The sequence below is a fragment of the Carassius gibelio genome, chromosome B20, assembly GCF_023724105.1.
Source record: "Carassius gibelio isolate Cgi1373 ecotype wild population from Czech Republic chromosome B20, carGib1.2-hapl.c, whole genome shotgun sequence".
NCBI classification, from domain to species: domain Eukaryota; kingdom Metazoa; phylum Chordata; class Actinopteri; order Cypriniformes; family Cyprinidae; genus Carassius; species Carassius gibelio.
This window is the reverse complement of record NC_068415.1, coordinates 13,034,314-13,053,163: the sequence shown is the minus strand read 5'-3', so window position 1 is coordinate 13,053,163 and position 18,850 is coordinate 13,034,314. Positions and strand designations below refer to the sequence as shown.

General features: G+C 36.5%; 3 protein-coding genes across 3 annotated transcripts in view; 1 reads left to right on the top strand and 2 right to left on the bottom strand.

The window, feature by feature from the left end:
• Positions 1-245: 245 nt before the first annotated feature.
• On the bottom strand, positions 246-3,312 carry LOC127984460 (adenosine 5'-monophosphoramidase HINT3). The gene is made up of 5 exons (XM_052587103.1): positions 2,710-3,312; positions 1,891-2,008; positions 1,506-1,575; positions 1,301-1,421; positions 246-1,193 (listed from the first exon to the last, which is right to left on the bottom strand). Exons 1-5 carry the CDS (start codon positions 2,830-2,832, stop codon positions 1,134-1,136), a joined length of 492 nt encoding a protein of 163 aa, XP_052443063.1. The 5' UTR covers positions 2,833-3,312; the 3' UTR covers positions 246-1,133.
• Positions 3,313-5,182: 1,870 nt separating this feature from the next.
• Positions 5,183-10,339, top strand: LOC127983817 (interferon regulatory factor 4). The gene is made up of 9 exons (XM_052586167.1): positions 5,183-5,347; positions 5,494-5,691; positions 6,338-6,524; positions 6,640-6,725; positions 6,807-6,909; positions 6,995-7,102; positions 7,650-7,982; positions 8,847-8,959; positions 9,053-10,339. Exons 2-9 carry the CDS (start codon positions 5,494-5,496, stop codon positions 9,218-9,220), a joined length of 1,296 nt encoding a protein of 431 aa, XP_052442127.1. The 5' UTR covers positions 5,183-5,347; the 3' UTR covers positions 9,221-10,339.
• Positions 10,340-13,114: 2,775 nt separating this feature from the next.
• Positions 13,115-18,850, bottom strand: part of LOC127983816 (exocyst complex component 2) — a 31,856-nt gene continuing 26,120 nt past the window's right edge. The window contains exons 23-28 of the mRNA XM_052586166.1: positions 18,147-18,288; positions 16,653-16,708; positions 16,080-16,202; positions 15,011-15,072; positions 14,851-14,910; positions 13,115-13,727 (exon numbers count right to left, since the gene is read on the bottom strand). Of these exons, the coding sequence (XP_052442126.1) occupies positions 13,634-13,727; positions 14,851-14,910; positions 15,011-15,072; positions 16,080-16,202; positions 16,653-16,708; positions 18,147-18,288 (537 nt within the window). The 3' untranslated portion in view covers positions 13,115-13,633. The remainder of the gene's footprint in view (positions 13,728-14,850; positions 14,911-15,010; positions 15,073-16,079; positions 16,203-16,652; positions 16,709-18,146; positions 18,289-18,850) is intronic.

The following is an 18,850-nucleotide window of genomic DNA, read 5'->3' as shown; positions in this document are numbered from 1 at the left end:
AACATTTTAGTTAGCCTTAGCTAGAATGAGAAAACAGGTAATTTAAGATAAATGTGTTGACATTATTCTATTTTGATTACCTTGTCACAATATTATATGAATTAGACATTTTACTTAGCTTTGACTGTTGACAATTTTAACAGCTTAAAGGTTTTTTTTTTTTTTTTTTTACTATTTGGATATAAAATTTCACATGAGGGACATTTCCTTGTTCCTGTCAAATACCATACGTGCCACAGTTGTGATTTACTGTTTATGAAAAACCATATTTTATTTACATATACATTTAATCATTTAGCAGCTGCTTTTATCCAGAGTGACTTACAAATGAGGACAATAGAAGCAAACAAACCGACAAAAGTGCAATATTATGTAAATTATGTGACAGATCCCAGATGGTTCCCCGGAATTATTTTCTTTTCTTTTTTAATAGTAAATGCAAAATACAATAAAGCATAGATAGAACAGCAATCAAACAGAGAGAGCTGGTGTTAGAGGGTCATGTTGTTATTTTTCATAATAAATAAAAAGAAAACAAGTAGATAGAAGAGCATGATCCATGCTACCATGTTTTGATGATTGCACTGCAAACATGTTTAACCTTTGTCCATGCCAAGAACCGCACACTTGGACAGGATGTGCCCCTCTTTTTATGGGACTCCTCAAAATCACATTCAGGGGGGTGGGGGGATTCTGACCCCCAGAGAACATTGTTCTGTACCCCTCCCAGCAACACCCCTGGGTTTGACTTTGAATGTGTTGATGGCTCACTGTACAATAAATCTTTCACAATATAGCATGTAGAATGTGTACAAACATAGATAATCAATTACACAAAAATCCACATTTCCATCCATTTAATAACATTAGACATTATTGATCAGATTACACTTTAGTTAAAAATGCTGATTATCAGTTTAAAGGATACCAATACCATCCTGGATTTTAAAATAATTTAGTCTTATATAAAAAATATAAAAATAACATTAAATGGCAGGCCTTTAAGGCTCAAACCATACAATGAAAAATAAAAAAAGAATGACCACTGATCTTCACTAAAGTGCCTTGTGATTTCAAGTTTTTAAAATTTCGGTGATAAGGCTCAAATAGCTAAACATAGCGGCATGCAGCTGTTACATGCCCAATCTTTTTTTCTTTTTTATTCCCCTCAGTTTCTGAAGCAGCTTCTCCTCCTTTAACACAGCAAAAGATAAAAAATGATCAATTGTTAAAACTCTATGTATTCATATACAACCAAGTGTAATCAAAGAAATGCTTGAAACATCTTCAGTTTACTCACAGTGAGGTACCAGAAGGATGTGTACTTGAATCTCACCCATTTAAACACCTGACTAAAAGGTGCTAGAACATGGAGGTGCAGGTGGGGCACAGTGATATATGGAGGCACATGGAAACCTAGACTGAAATAGAGCCATGTTCTCTTTTAATAACGACTTCATCCAAATAAATTCTTGATTAATATGACAGTAGTGTTGTCTTCAAACCTGATGTCTTCAAAATTGGTGACATTCTTGGCTTTCAGTACCTCTCTTCCCATATCTGCCATCTTCTTCACTGCTCAGGAAAATAACACTTAGATTACTGAAAATCCCATTTAATCACTGTATGTAAATATTGTATCTTATTAAAATACTTGTTTTCGATCAAATCAGTTCAATGAAACATCAGCCCTGTCATCAGTATGGCATTGCTTGTTAATTGTATTGTCAATATATAATCAGTCTAACAATACTAAAATTGAACCAGATACTCAATTCTTCATTTCTCTGTGTTACTACCTTCTGCTGGCTAGAAATACAAAAGCCATTCAAAAAACAATAATACACAATTGAATAATCAAATGGACTTCCAAAAGAGAGATAATCTTACCAAGATGTATATCATCGGTTTGGAGGGACAAACAGCTATGGATATGTTTCTTGGGTATAACCAGGTAGTGATGAGGTGCAGCTGGATCAATGTCCTGGAAACAAACAATGTCCTCATCCTGTAAAAAAAAGAGAGAGAGAGAGAGAGAGAAAGAAATGAGTAATAAAAGATGAGTAACATCACTTTAGCCAATGAGAAATGAGAGGGTCAAGTGACTAATTATGATGCCATGATCACAGCAGAAGGTATGACTCAAAGATATTTCAGAAATAAAACTAGGATAGTTCCATGCCACTAGCCCATTTGTTTTATTATGAATATGAAATGACTATATTTGCTTCTTTTTCATATTTCATACACATATACCATTTTAGTGAATAGCATAGCATACAGCTTTCCCCACCTCTCATTTCTTTCTTTCCGGAAATCGTGTTATTACAGAAATAAGCGTGAGGTGAAAGTAAAGCTCTATCGCTAAACTTGTTTTCTCATTTGAATGAAAACCTCTAAATTACTTATTAAGTAATGTCAATAAAAAAATAAATAGTTTGTCCTCTATATAAAGCGCTTTGCGTTATCACAGAACTGTTCTCGAAGCTTAAATCACCCGGTCCTGTTTATATTTCCTTCCCAGTTCATCTTTCTTCCTTCAAGTTGGATGATGATGACTATTAATGAACCCTTGAAGAACTGTCAAATATAGGCTATAGGCTTGATATTATAATTTTACATTTAGAAAGAGGAGCGAATTTACTTACCTGATTCAGCTTTGAAGTACCCAGACAGTCAGAAACCACAAGTCGATAAAAATCTACTTACTTCCGCCAAAATCTCAGTAAATGGATCGTCTCTGTTCGCGATTTTACAGAAAATACAAGTCTCATCTCTGCCGTCGTCAGAAGAATCCTGCTTTACATCAGAGTCACACTTTTCTCCAGTCATCCTGACAGAGTGCTCGGGACAAATGAAACTGATCTGTCGAGCTCCCTTTGATTATGCCATATGTTCTTCCGTGTGGAAACGCCTAACTTTACGAATACAGATTACAAAATAGGCCTTTCAGATCGTGTCAGAATTAGAATACTAAAACAACTGATTAGAGTTTGTTTTTTCCTTAAAAAAAAATCGTGTCTTATCTATGACGACGCTTATAATAACGCTTATAATAAAGTCTTTGTTGTTGACGAAAATAATAAAAGAATTAAACACTAGCTACAGTATATCAATTAGCTTTCTTAACTTTGTAATGACAAAGAGAGCGCTCAAGGTTACAGTGGTAATAATAAAATATAAAAGAAAACAAACATGTAAACTATCTCTCACACTGTTGGGGCCGCTGCCATTTTTTTCTTGCATTACGTCATAGGGTCGGAGGTTTCATCGTTTAGAGTTTCAGCTTGTTATAGTTTCTCTTCAGCTATGGGCACTTTTACTCAGGAGAACTGATTTAGACGTGCACAACTTTATTTATTCCGCCTACTAGCTATGTTTCTTGACGCACAATATAAATAAGTTCTGTGTAGCTACCTGTACATTTGTGTACAAGTACACATGTGTACATTTTTATATTGATCATGGCACAAAATCTTATCTCAGCACTTTTAATGAATAGCTATGCTGTTTTTATTTTATCTGTCAAATTTTTTGAGATTTAGTCAGTTGAAACAATTTTGAGGATATCCGATTTAATGGATATATCAGTGTTTTTGGATTTGTGGAGTTTATTTTTATTTTTAGTAAAAATGTATATTAAATTTTTAATTTTAAAGGAAAACGGTCAAATTATATCAGAACTCTTTATAATAATAATTAAATCGAATAGTTATTGTCATTAGTGTGTTTATTATTTTATATTATTATTATTATTATTATTATTATTATTATTAATAATAATAAATAATATCAGCCTATTTAATGTTTTTGGGAACAGGAGCCCTCTTTGGGCTAAACTCGGGAACAGGAGCCCTCTTTGGGCTAAACTCAGGGGCTGGAGCCGAAACTGAAGCAAGCTCTAGGGGTTGGGGGGGGGGGGGTATTGGGTGGGACATGACTCAGGGGAGGCCTGCGGGCTTGAGTGAGCCACGGCCGGCGACCTAGACGTAGGGAGCACAGGAACGAAGGAGCGCGGAGATGAGGAGTAAAGTAAATTCCAAAAAACTTTAATGAACTAAGAACTGGGAACACAGGAAACACAGAACACAAAATTAAATTTAACAGCGGACAGGGAACAAGGGGCAGAACACACTTTAAATACACAGTAACTAATTCAGCACAACTGGAACCAATAGAACTAAATACGGACCGGAACAGAAAAAAAAACTAATAAGGGCATAATAATCAAACTGAAGCATGTGGTGGAGGAAAACAATGGGAGACATGGAACAGAGTCTGAAAATGAATAACAGACAGCAGATTTTTATATATCTTTCAATTTGTGGCAGTTATGACAGTGTAAATTATGAACCAGAAATTAACGCATCTAACCTCCCACTATTACTGAAAGAAAATGTCTTGTGTACGATGAAAGCACTGTAAGTCGCTTTGGATAAAAGCGTCTGCTAAATGCGTAAATGCAAATGTAAATAACAATTCTTTGTTTTAAAATTGTTTATTGCAATGTGGTGGCTTATGAATTGGTTGCTGTCTTGTCTTTTTAGAGAATGGCCCATTACTGCCCTCTGTTGGCTGCAAATAGACAGAGCTCAGCCTTAATGAGGAATACCAATAGTTTGAAGCTTTCAGGTGACGAAAAACAGCTCAGACACTAGATATAACACGTAAAATGACAAGCCTTCTGCCGCAAATGATGTTAACGTGGTAAAATAGCAATATGTGATGGTTAGTTTGTGGAAGGCCTAATATGTTTATACGGGGCACACGATGTCAGATTAAAATATGATAAAAAAATTTGTTGTTTAAAATAACGGTAACGTCCCGCATCACCTGAATTTATCATTACGATACAAAGATCAGTAAGCTACGATTTATTTATATAGCCTATTTCAGCATTTACCTATATATATATATATATTATTTTTCTCCCATTTTATCGATTGGTGGCTTCTTTGTATAATTCAACGAGCCCACACGTGTACTTAGTTGCATGGCTTGGTTGTGCCCACTTTAGAATCTAGCCAAGGCTTAAACACACAAAATTACACTTATATCTATAAACAAACAGCTGACATTTCAACGTCACCGAATTCAAAGAAATGAAAATTCTTTTATTAAACGCCAAAAGTCCCGCTGCAGCGCGCGTGGGCTTGATATCATGTGAAGCCCCCGTGTGTTTACGGGACGTCCGTCATATCTCACGCGCCCTGCAGGTGCGTATGAACGCTCCACCCAGTCAAACGATTGAAGAAAAGTCGCGGTCGAAAGCTGAACTACGTTACTGACACATTTCAAAACTCGAAAGCTCTGAGAGAGGGCAGCACGCGCTCCTGTACTTTCTGCAGTAGGCATCTTTTTTCAGTTCAGACTTCACTGCATTTTTAGCTATTTGTTTAACTACTAGCTTTAACCATATTGGATTTAACATTTAATTTAGTAGTGCCAAATTTGAAAAAAAAAAAGCTGAGTGAAATACGATTTTGTTTTCAGATGTGTTCTGATGAAGAGCGCTCGATGGCGGGGGGCTCCGGTAACGGAAAGTTGCGTCAGTGGCTGATAGAGCAGGTGGACACCGGAAAATACCCTGGACTCGTGTGGGAGAACGAGGAGAAGAGTATCTTTCGGATTCCGTGGAAGCATGCGGGCAAACAGGACTACAACAGGGACGAGGATGCTGCGCTCTTCAAGGTACAGTCTGTCAGGATGAGAAACAGACACATGCAGCGTCAGTAAAGCCTGGTTTCTCTAATGGGATCTTAAAATCATTGCATACAGTGCAAGTATGTGATCGTACATTCGTGTTATTAAAATACATTGAGTGCAATCCCAAATCCCAGTAAACACAACTACGTTGTACAAAGCGTTGTTTTTTTACGCTGTGAAAAGGTTGTAAAAACGTTCTGTGTTTGGGATGTTGTCGAATTCAACTTGTTTTATATATTTTTGTGGTGCCTAAAAAATGTCTATTGTTTGGAGTCAAAATCTCATTAAAAGGCTGAAATCATTCAGTAGTGCAGTTTTTGCATAATTACTTTTTATGAGAAAGCACGTTTTTTTTTCTGCTTCAGGTCAGATGTCTTCCTCAAAAATCCAGTTTTTGTTAAAAATATTACCTTACTAAAATATGTTTGAAAACCTTTTTTTAAAGCAACAATTAAGTATTAAGGAACGACTATGTTCTCACCACTCCACATCTTTAAATCAAAAATTATTTAAAAAATGTATGAAACCAACTAAAAACTTGCCACTTTAAAAAAAAAAAAAGAAAGAAGAACAATCAAATTTTTAAGGGCATCCTAGTATAACATTGACCCATGTGTTGGCTTTCCTGCAGGCTTGGGCCCTATTCAAAGGCAAGCACCGGGAGGGTATTGACAAACCTGACCCACCAACTTGGAAAACACGTCTTCGATGTGCTCTTAACAAGAGCAACGACTTTGAGGAGATTGTGGAGCGCAGTCAGCTTGATATATCAGACCCCTATAAAGTGTATAGGATTGTTCCAGAAGGATCCAAAAAAGGCAAGGAAGGAGAAAAACATCAAATGACATCACACAGTTGTTTGGTGGCATTCGTCTAATAAATATTTCTTTAGATACGATGAAAACAAAAAATAGATATATTTAAATGTTGCAGGATCCAGATCCCTTGAAGATTCACAGTCCAATTCAAGCTCACCCAGTTATCCAATACACCCGCCTTATGCACCAGCACCATCTCAGGTTAGAATCAAACACCATCTTTGATTTGTGCATTCCTATCTTTGCACTTCAGATCACTTTCAGATGTGCTTGTCATTACAGGTGTGCAACTATCTTTCTCCAGCAGACAGAGGATGGAGGGATTACTCAACCCTGTCTGAGATCCCTTACAGCCAGAGCCCCTACACTTCACGCTGGGAACCTGGTACTTTGAGTGTTTGAGACAGAAAGTACAAATGCTGTAAGTTCAGGTAGCATGCAATTGCATTGACATATTTCTGTATGTGCAGGGTACCAGTTCAGTGGCTCTTTCTACAGTTGCAATGCATCTGATCCACAGCCATCACCCTTCACCCTGGACACCAGCATGAGATCTGCTGAGGCAGTGGCCCTCTCGGGTACATAATCATAAACACACAGATACAGTGACAGACTCGATTCAGAATCATTCAATAAAATGCATTTTTAGAAAATAGATGAATTTTTATTTAATTCCGACTTGAACTCTGACCTGTGAATTTATATCACGTGAAGACATGTGACCAATATAAAAATGTGCAGGATTGCAGTGCAGTAAAGTATATTAGTGCAGTGCATATTATTACATTTTTGATATGTTGAAATAGGATTTTTAAAAAGACATATGTATGATGTAGTATGGCATCATACTAAAACCATTGTCTGTATTGTGTATGTTCAAGTTTGTTTACATGTGCAATGCACATTAATGAACATTATTGTAAATGTGCCAGAATTAGTCAAAATGCTACTTGTTACAAAATGTTTAAAAAATCACCCTAAAAAGGCAAACAAAGCATCTTATATTAGTACATAAAAGACTAGAGTAACTGACACTTTATTCAGTTGTGTTCAAAAATATATTAATTTAGTGTAAGATGATGCCAGGTGATCTAAGTGTTTATTTCATTTGATCTTCTCAAACAGATTACCGCCTACATGTGGTGGTGTTTTACCGGGAAACTCTGGTGCGAGAGGTAACAGTGAATAGTCCAGAAGGGTGTCAGCTGGGCCCTAGCAGAGAGGGACAGGCCTACTCTTCTCCTGGGGCCCCAGAGCTGGTTGAACTCCCTCATGCTGAAGGGGCATCTCTGGAGCGTGGCGTTATACTCTGGATGGCCCCTGACGGGCTCTACGCTCGCCGCCGCTGCCCCTGCAGGGTGTACTGGGAGGGAGCTCATGCACCACCTACCGACAAGCCCAACAAGCTGGAGAGAGAACAGAACTGCAAACTGCTGGACACTCATCTGTTCATAACAGGTTAGCACATAGCAATACATTCACATGTAAGGCATTTCAGATAAATTAGACTAAGATCATGACGAATGATCTGATGTCATTAATTGGAAAACAAACAGAAAATTAATAAACTAATGAACAGGTTCATCACTCATCGTTTTCAGTAAACGCTAGCAGTCATTTATGGTAATTCTTTATAATGGTCTATTAATTCTCTGTTTGTATGTATCTCCAAAATACACTCACTTTACTGTAAACAAACACGTCAAACTTTTACAGTAAATAGTGTCACATTATATGTGGGTTGATATTTAGTGACAGTCACAGTCAGTCATCTATGAGTTACAACTCACGCACGCCCACCCTCTGTCATAGATTCACTGATTGTTGTGATTCTCACAGAACTTTCCAGCATATGATGAATACAACTCAGATACCACAGAAATCACGTGCCACATTAGACCTAAAGCTCATAGTATGGAAAGAAAATTGAGAATGAGAAAAAAAACTGTTTTACAGACAGAGATAAGATCATTTTCTTTACCCAATGACTTAAGAAACATCAATTACATAACACTTCGTAACAAGGATGTACTTAAATATTCAAGATTCAGGATAATAGTTTGAGATTTTATCATTTTGAATGACCATTAACCTGAATAATCCTGCACATTTTATACAGACGGTCAGCATGATTTTTTTAAAACTAAATTGATACTTTTATTCAGCAGTTTTATGCATTCAATTAATGAAAATATATTTAAGACATTTATAATATTGCAAATGTTTTCTATTTCAAATAAATACTGCTCTTTTGAAATACCTGTTCACTAAAAAAACTGGATTGTATTGCTGACATTAAATTAAAATCCATCTCTTCTGTAGAGTTGCAGAGTTACGCCCTGCACACTCGTCCTGCACCATGTTCTCAAGTCCTGCTATTCTTTGAGGATGAGAGCACCGATGCTCAAAGACCAAGAAGGACTTTCACAGTGCAGGTACATTTCTTTGGTTCCTTATAATTCCAATAAAGTTATGAACAAAACATAAATGATATTGATGTCATAATTTTATTTGTCATCATGTCACAGGTTGAGCCACTGTTTGCTCGTCAGCTTCTTTTCCTCAGTCATCCCAGCAGCATGAACTACATCCGCAGCCATGAGCTTTCACACCTGCCCACTGAACACACCCTCTCCCCGACCCAAGACTACCACAGAGTCATCACGCATCTCCCTAACAGCACCCCTCAAAATTGATCCTGGAATAACATCTTGCTTAACCCAGGGTTAAAGCAAGTTTTAATCCTGGGTTAAAGAGATAGTTCACAATAAAGAATGAACATTCGGTTATCATTTACTCACCCTCATGCTGTTCCAAACCTGTATGACTTTCTTTCTTCTGTGGAACATAAAAAGAAGGTATTTTGAAGAACAATGAGAACAAAACGACCCATTGACTTCTACTGTATTGTATTTGTAAAAGTGTTTTTATGTTCCACAGAAGAAAGAAAGCCATACAGGTTTAGCATGAAATGAGGGCGAGTAAATGACATAATTTTCTGAATTCGTTTTGTAATTTTTAAAGGGGGTTAGCTCCATTTTTAACTCAGGGTTACTAAGCTTTGCTTATGAACAGATGATGGACAAGCAGTTATTAAAAGTGTTTACATGCCCAACAAGTGCCATACTTGTCCAATCAAAGTGCAAAACAAGAATGATAACCCAGAGTTTAAATGTACATTGAAAAATCTCAAACTGAAAAACCCAGGACAAAATATTAACCCAGGGTGAGGTTTAAACAGGGTTTAAACAGGACTGTTAATCCTGGGTTAACTGTAAAAATCACCCAAGTCTTGTAAGCTAAAGTGTAAAAGGTTAATGTTGGAATTCTGCTGTGCCTTTAGGGACACTAGAGCGGAGCAGAACCCTACCAGGATAATGTAGTGATAACAGACAACATCAGATGCAAAACTGTTGTCATGTTTAAAACTGAGAAAGACGTAAATGTGTGTTCAACTCAGAAGGATAAATGATTGTATTATGTCGGCATACAGTCAAATGTGTTGACTTTTTGCTGACATGACAAAAGAATGTAAAGTGTGAATATTAGCTGTGATTCATTGTTTCTTGCTTGTTTAAGCTGCATTCAGAAAATAAATGCCAAAGAAGTTGATGTATATAGGCTATGCATTTAGAAAAAAAACTCAAGTCAATTTTCAAATTGCTGTTCTTTTATAAACATTTTTGTGTACAATTCTGAATAACTGTTCTACTTTTTTATTCCACTACTTTTGCTGTTTTGTTACTGAAATGCCTAAAAATTGATGCCAACTTTGATTTTAATAAAAAAAGTGGAAAAAACTGAGTGCATGTGCTCTGATTCCTGACCAGTACAGGGCAAAAATTACACCTAATATATTAAGCAGCACAACTGTTTTCAATAATGATAATGACAAGAAATTTCTTCATCACCAAATCAACATGTTAGAATGGTTTCTGAAAGATCACCTTACAGACACCTGCAGGCTTTCTGCTTTCTGACCCTCCATAGACAACAAGGGTCCTACTACCATCAAGGCCCAGAAACTTACTAAGGACATAGTTAAACTATTCAATCTGCCACCAGAGGTTCAACTGTAATTTCATGAAGCTACAAAAATATTTGTTTTTGTTCGCAAAGAAAACAAAATGGAGGGTCAGAAAGCTCTCGTATTTCATTAAAAAATTTCATTTTCATTTTTTTGGGTGAATTATCCTTTTAAAGTTTTTACTATATTTTGGATCAAATAAATATCTTATCAACCCTAAACGTTTGAGCAATGTTGAATCTCAAAATTATGGCACTGTTTTTCTCTTTTCCCACTAACTATTTTAAGTTCACTTCTACTAGAGAGGATTGTTTCTAAACAGAATGGTTCTCCATCACTAGTACATAAAAGACTAGGATGATCAGCCCGACTGTCACTTTGGTGCATTTCTCAAATCATCCTTAATATTTGCAAAAAAGTATGTGCATTTCTCAAAACAATTTGTACAAACAGCACCACACAATGGATTAACATGCAAAAGCCTGTAACTTACTCAAAGTCTTTAGTTCATCTCTCAAAAGTAAGCATTTATGTCAATGAACATCAGTGACAACAGATTGAAAAGTCCTTGTGTCATTGTTCACAGACAAAATGCTTAGTCATGTTTTCAATATAACAATGCATTTTGTTAGTATTACCTGATGTAAGTTATGGCTACTTTTTGGATGACAGTTGCTGTATTGAACCGTATGCCATATGCTTATTTAGGCCATATATCCATTTCAAAAGTACAAATTTACACATTACTGTATGTGGGATACAGATTGAAAGAGATTGGATATAATTTCCCAGCTACACTTTTACTTTGTGACCCTCTGTCTATCCAGTATATACTTTCCAACTGAAGATTCATGTCAAGCATTTCAGAGAAATTGTTTATCATTGGTTGAAATCATTATCATTACCGAAAGTCAAGATTCACTTGCACAGTTCATGCCAAATTTACAAAGAGTCTAATAATAATGTGCTTGGCAGTTTATGACAACAAGATCAACCATTTTCCATTCAATGACTCATACGATGAACTAAAGACTAGATGTTTTGAGGGGTAAGAGTCCTATTGCACAGAAAACGATATAATACATTCTGAGCAGCATGACATTAGGAACTGATGATGTAGGAAACATAATTAACTGCTCAAATGTACCAAAGCAATTGCAACTTGTTTGAAACAATGAGAAACTGGTTTTATGATGTGTACAAATGACTAGATGATGTAGAGGTTGTACAAGTCGTTTTGAGATTTGAATTTCTGATTTGAGAAATGCACCAAAGCGACTGAGAAAAACTATAAGAGGCAGGAGGGGAACACTTTCAGCCCCCACTACAAACCCTGGAATCCCCATGAACGTGTGTGGATCAGGTGGGACGTCAAGCCCTCATATACGTTGAGCGGAAGCAATGTTATCTGCAGAGAATATATACGTGGTGTGTAAGCGAGTGACAGCGCGCACACACACACACAGGATGGTGTTTGTGGTTTGGAGACAGGATGGTGGCAGGCAGTCTCAACTCGATGACATCAGAGGAAGATGCAGACTGACAGAAGTCTTTTTTTATTCTTCCTTCTCAATGAAAACAGCCAGAATGCCTCACTGATTGTTGTTTTGTTGCCCTTAAAGTTATAGTGAATAATGTGGTGTACTACGCAATTACGACCGGCCTAATTCAGATGTAAAGTAACTAATTAGGTCAAAACATCTAGAAACTAGCTACGGGGTGAGACTGTTCGCTTAGGGATGCAAGGAACGTCCTTAGAAACTTTAATGAGGTTTTACATAAACAAAAATTCTTCGAGTTTTCCACCGTTTATGGGCTTACTGCTCTCAATTACACATAAACATGTTTTGGATCATTTTCCGCTGCCTACAGAGCGGAAAGGTGCAATCATTAAAAACTTCCCTCAAGCGGTACTGCCTGAGATCAATACACCCACTCTTTCACCTGGTGCCACATGCGGCTTTGATGCTGTTCAGTCAGATTGCTTCCCTTAAATGAGTGGGTGTTAAGTGCTCTAAATTTAGAAGAATAGAAATCAACAAACAACACTCAAAAGTTTCAGGGTTCACACAAATAACGGAATGAGTTATGAGGAGACAAAGGCAAAAACAAATATTCATTTCATTGTGGAGAGTTTCTGATGGCAATCTTGCGATCTTGTTAGTCAGATTTATCTTAAACTCCTAAACTATATGCCAGTGCTTGCTTACCCAGCATGTAATAGCAGTTTACAGTAAAGGACACCTCCCAATACTGAACACTTCCTCCTGGGACAGGTAAAATTAACCCCGCATTGCTGAGGAGGGGCAGGGTGTGTATCTTTCCGTCTGACACTAGTCAGGGTGTGTGCATGAATCGCTGATGGTGTGGTCATAGTAGACTTCAACACAAAACGTCTCTCTTAATAAAAATGAGAACAAGAGTCATTTCAGAACTCAATAGTGTCATCTACCAAGAGCAAAACTCTCCCTCACACACACACACACACACACACAAATACACAAACCTGGCAATTACTTTAGCAACGGTCTTCCACATTAACATTTGCAGAAAAGCCACTGTGTAAGAGCACATCGATTTATTTTGGCTTTTAATGTGCATATGAAGCAGTACAACAGGCTACAACAAGCTAACAAAAACAAGAGTAATTCAGGAAATAGAAAAGGCTATATTAGTGACACTACATTGACTTTTAATGTTTCTTAATGCTTTTTAAAAATGAAATGGTGTCTTAAGCCCCGTTCACACCAAGAACGATAACTATAAAGATAACCATATTAGCATCCACACTATCGAACGAAATCGCCTGTTTATTTTACGCACACGTGCGTCTGCCTTTTTGAATTCCTACGCTTGTTAAAGCAGGATGGATTCTGATTGGCTGTCAATGTTTGTATCGTTCATCAGCTGGAAAAAATCGTTCTGAAAATGATTCCACTTATATCGTTTATCTGCACGTTTATCGTTATGGTGGTTCTTTTAGCTGTTCTTTAATACTGAGAACAATTTTTAGAACTGTATCGTTATCGTGCTTGGTGTGAACGGGCCTTTAGTGTTACAACGAAGAGGCGCTGGTGAAGGATTATCGTTTCACAGGCTGAAAAGAAGCAGGATTGAAGCAATTAAGCTGTAGCTTCATGCTACTCTTAAACTTATTCAGTAGCTCCTCCAAGAGTCTGAGAAAAGAGAAAGAAAGGGATGTCTTAGGAAAGAAATTAGCAAACTATTAACAAAGCCAAACTTACCCTCAATAAACAAAATCATCAATAAAAACATATGTACTTATTTGCAAGTTGAAGCAAAGACACATTAAACAACTAAAACAGTGACAGTACATTGTTAAAATGTCATGGTTTCCGCTAAAACATTAAGAAGCTCAATTGTTTTCAACAGAATTAATGATAATAAGAAAAGCTTCTTGAGAAATCAGAATATTAGAATGATTTCCAAAGGATCATGTGACACTGAAGTAATGGCTTCTAAAGATTCAGCTTTGGCATCACAGGAATACATTACATTTATTAAATTACATTAAATTAAATGTATGCATTTAGCAGACGCTTTTATCCAAAGCGACTTACAGTGCATTCAGGCTATTAATTTTTACATATCATTTTTACTTTTTATAAAAAAATATATATATTGATGTTACTACCAACAAAGTATAATAGTGTAATGGCCCAAAATGTATTTTGATTAAATAAAAAAAAAAGTAAAAACTTGAAAAACAAACGACCAACCCCAAACTTTTGAATGGTAGTGCAAGGTAAAATACATATTTGCTTGAATGTACAAGTAAAGTTTATTTAACCAGCAGTTATATCTGGTAATTTTACATCTTATATAACAGCAGCAACAAATTCATCAACACACTTTGGCTGGAAAATGATGGCATGCATTCTAAAACATTACTGATCGGTTTACAATCTTCGATTAAATGGACGCTTCCAAGTCCATTACAAGTCATTTGCAATTACGCATCTTAACACAGTCACTCAGTCGCTACGGAGAAAGCCATGCTAGCCTGCTAGTTCTAACAGTTTCATACTTTGACGTACTTTATATTTTCAGGACTTGCTCAGCTATTTATGACGTACATCCTCAAAGTGGTTAAACACGTGGCAATTTATCAGTAGCATGTGAGAAAAATTTTAATACACTTGGAGGTCATAGCATGCCATTTGAGCTCAGCTCTAATTATCATCATCTCTGATGACTAAAATTGGTTTTAAAAAGTGTTACATATAACATTCATCATGTATTTGACTGAAAATTCCAAATGTTAGTGTGATAACTTACTTCTTATCAGTTCCACTCTGTAGCTGTGGTAGAGCTTCCAAGGCCTGCTTAAAACTAGTGCTGAGACACATGAGACAACATCACACACCACGTTATCATACTAACACTTTTTGGTTTTAATGGTCTTAAGACATCTGTGTTGAACGTGTTTATTTCTTACCGACTCTCTGATGTGAGGTACGGCTCTATGGCGTCTCGCAGCGCACAGATTTCCAAACGTGCCTAACGAGAAAAATATTCATGACAGTGGAAAATTATGATTATGTGGATTTCAACACCTTAAAGGGATAGTTCCCCCAAAAATGAAAATTCTGTCATTAATTACTCAATGTCGTTCCAAACCCGTAAGACCTCCATTCATCTTCAGAACACAAATTAAGACATTTTTGATGAAATCCGAGAGCTTTCTGACCCTCACATAGACAGCAAGTGTCCTTACATGATCAAGGTCCAAAAACATAGCGAGGATATCCGTAAAATAACCCATGTGACATCAGGGGTTCAAACGTAACACTTAGAGCTGTGTAATTAATTCACTACACAGAGCCATAGTTCACTGACAATAAGGCAAAATCGCCCTCATAATCGCAGATGAATCGCATTCGATTTCCAACACAATATCGGCTAGCTTGTCAGTGAACTACGCCTCTGTGTAGTAAAAGCCGCTAAATCTGAAAGCAGGTGATGGGGATTTACTACTAATCACGGGACATGCTTTACTCATGAGATGCGCATGACATTCGAATGCGATTAATTGAACAGGCCTAATAATACTTTTTGTGCAGAAATAATGACTTCATTCAACAATTTGTCTCCTCTGCGTCAACCTAATGCCATTTTGGAGAGTTTGCACTGAACGTAAACAGCGTCTGCTGTTCTGTCTCAGCTGCGCTATGCGGAATATGTTTTCTATGTTGTTTGCACTTTGATCTGAATGTAAATGATGCATCCGTGTGACGTAGCTGGATTATTTTACAGCCGTCCTTGCTATATTTCTGGATCTTGATCGTGTAAGGACACTTGCTGTCTATGGGAGGTTCAGAGAGATCACGGGATGCATCAAAAATATCGTAATTTGTGTTCTGAAGATGAACGAAGGTCTTACAGGTTTGGAACAATGTGAAAGTGAGTAATTAATGACAGAATTTAAATTTTTGGGTGAACAATCCCTTTCAAGATCAAATGCTAAAATGCTGTCCTGATAAGTGTATATGAGGGGTGTATAGTACCTGCAGTGCACCATTTTTACTAAAGGAGGACACACACTGCATCAGACGGCTCATTTCTTCAGCTACAGCCTCAATGATCTTTGATAAAACACGGGGAACCAGCTCCTTGGAAACCGTGAAAACCTGAAAGAGCAAAAAACTGAGATTCTTGGAGACTCTGTCCATTAACTTCACCAATATGGATGCTGAAAATTCCGCTTTAGTAAAATACATTAAAATAAACTAGATTAAAATAAAAAATACTCAAACATTCATAAAAAATAGCTATACCATCCAAATAGTATTGTATATTTACAGTTGACTGTGCACTTTGTCATGGTTTTTTTTTCACTAAGCCTGTTGCTTTCAATTCTGGGATTATCTTATCCACAAAGACATGTGATGCTGTCACACCTTATATTAAAACACACCATTGCTGCCTACTTTTTAGAATTGAATGTGTACCTATAAAGCTTTTAAATGCTGTCTATGTAAGTAGATCAAAAGTTTTTGGAACAGAAAAGGTGTAAGATAACAGGGTATCTTTTAAAGCAGAGATGAGCGATTTGTTGACCGGACATTTGAGCATCTCACCTCAGCATGAACAGAGATAATGCTGACCAAAGCCTCCTTCAAGTAACTCCTCACACCTGAGTCAGAAAGACAGAGTGGGAATAAGAAAAGGTAGATCAATGAGTCATGGTCTTGCTCTTTAAGATTCAAGAAAGTTTAAACAGGAGGGTAAGGAACCATCTGAAACATAGATGAGAGGAAAATCTTATCAGCTTCTTTTCACAAGTGTGACATGTTTCGCCTACTTGTCAGAAATTTGATAAAGTCTAACATTGTGTGCAAATGTCCTCCTCCATACTGAGGTCAAGCAAGACAATCCCCTTTAACATATTTCAAATGTTTACATTTTTATAATGTTTACAGTATGTTTATTTACTTTCTTTGCACTGCTTAAGTAATCACTTCTTGGTTCTCTATGTGTGTGACATCCACATTTATAAGTCACTCTAGTAATCGAATAATAATATAAATCACTTGATATTAAATCAGCAGTTAAAATAAACAGTTATATATTTTTTTTTCTAGTACAAAAATATTTGCTGTTATATTTTATATTCTATACCATTATAATTCATAATTATAATTTCAAAGAGATTATTTCACTATAGTTCAAAAGTTTGGGGTGAGCAAGATTCTGTTACTATTTTGGAGAGGCCTCTTATGCTCACCTAGGTTCATTTATAGGATACAGAAAAACATTAATATTGTGAAATATGAATACAATTCAAAGCCACTGTGTTCTATTTTAATATACTTTAAAAGTGTAATTTACTCCGACATGATCCTTCAGAAATCATTCTAATATTCTGATTTGGGGCTCAAGAAACATCAATGTTGAAAACAGTTGTGCTGCAACATAGTTTGTGGAAACCATAATACTTTTTACAGGATTCTTTCATAAAATATTTAAAACAAAACTTTTGCAACATGTCTCACTCTCATTTTTGATCAATATAATGCACCCTTTCTGAATGAAAGCATTTAAAAAATCTTATTGATCCCAAACTTTTGAACAGTAGTGTACATTATAGTTTAATAACATAATGGGAGCTTAATGATTTTTGAAACGGACTGGGAGCTAAATCAGAGCAGTGGTGAAGTATAATGGGGCTGGTTTCATACAGTTCAACAAGTTCGTCTTATAATGTCTCAGAAGCAGGAAAAAGTTTTTGCAAGTTCACAAATGATTCACATAACCAAAAGCATTTAGTTAAGTGTGGACCAACAGACCCAATCCTACTAAACACACACACACACACACACACACACACACGCACACACACACACGCACACACACGCTCTCTCTCTCTCTCTCTCTCTCTACCATGACTGAAACTGATATAAAAGCAATGATGGCAGACTGAAACTACAGAATAAAGACTAGCAAAAGTGTTTGTGTAACTTTCTATATTAGTACTATCTCCATGGTGATGGTGTTTCAAACAGGCAAAGTCTTTCAGAAAGGTCCACAGAGTGTTCTCAACATACAGGTTACATGACTGAGGTGTGTGTTACCTGTAGGTGGCAGGCAGTCCTTCCAGTCAAAGTATCCTGCATAAATGCCAGGCTCCAGAGAGCCGACGATAGGATCTGATTTTTTCTCAATGTACGTCTCAAACAGATATTCGTCCAGCTGTCTCAACGCCTCTATGCTGACCTAAAAAACATGATCATGCAATCAGTTTAATCAAAAACCCCATATCATACAAAAAGTGCATGTGACTAGAAACTATTAACATCACACACTTTGTTGCAGAATGAGTAAAGACCACTCATGCATGTCCATCATTCTGATGTGGGTTGAACTTTAGGGAAGTCCTCAAAAACCAGAATGGAAAGCACCATGTCAAAAGGGACAAAATCTCTCGGAACTCAGTAAAAAAAACTAGACTTTTTTTAACTAGACTTTGACATATTTTGAAGAAAATAAAAAGCCTTGCCCATGCAAAACACCTGCAGTTTGTGCATGGTTGCAAGATTGTTGTTATTTGATGTTCTGAGTGTTCTGTTGTGTTGCTAAGCAGTTCCTGTCCAATCCCTTAGGATATTCTGATTCCTGAGTTTTGCTCCTGTTAAAGATCCACCAGGTAAAAAAAATATCTTCAGTCCGAACCATTCATACAAAACACAGTTTAATCGTATGTGTATGCTGCAAAATAATTAAATAAAAATGTCTTATTTTCAAGTATAAACGTATTTAATACAGTCACATGAGAAGC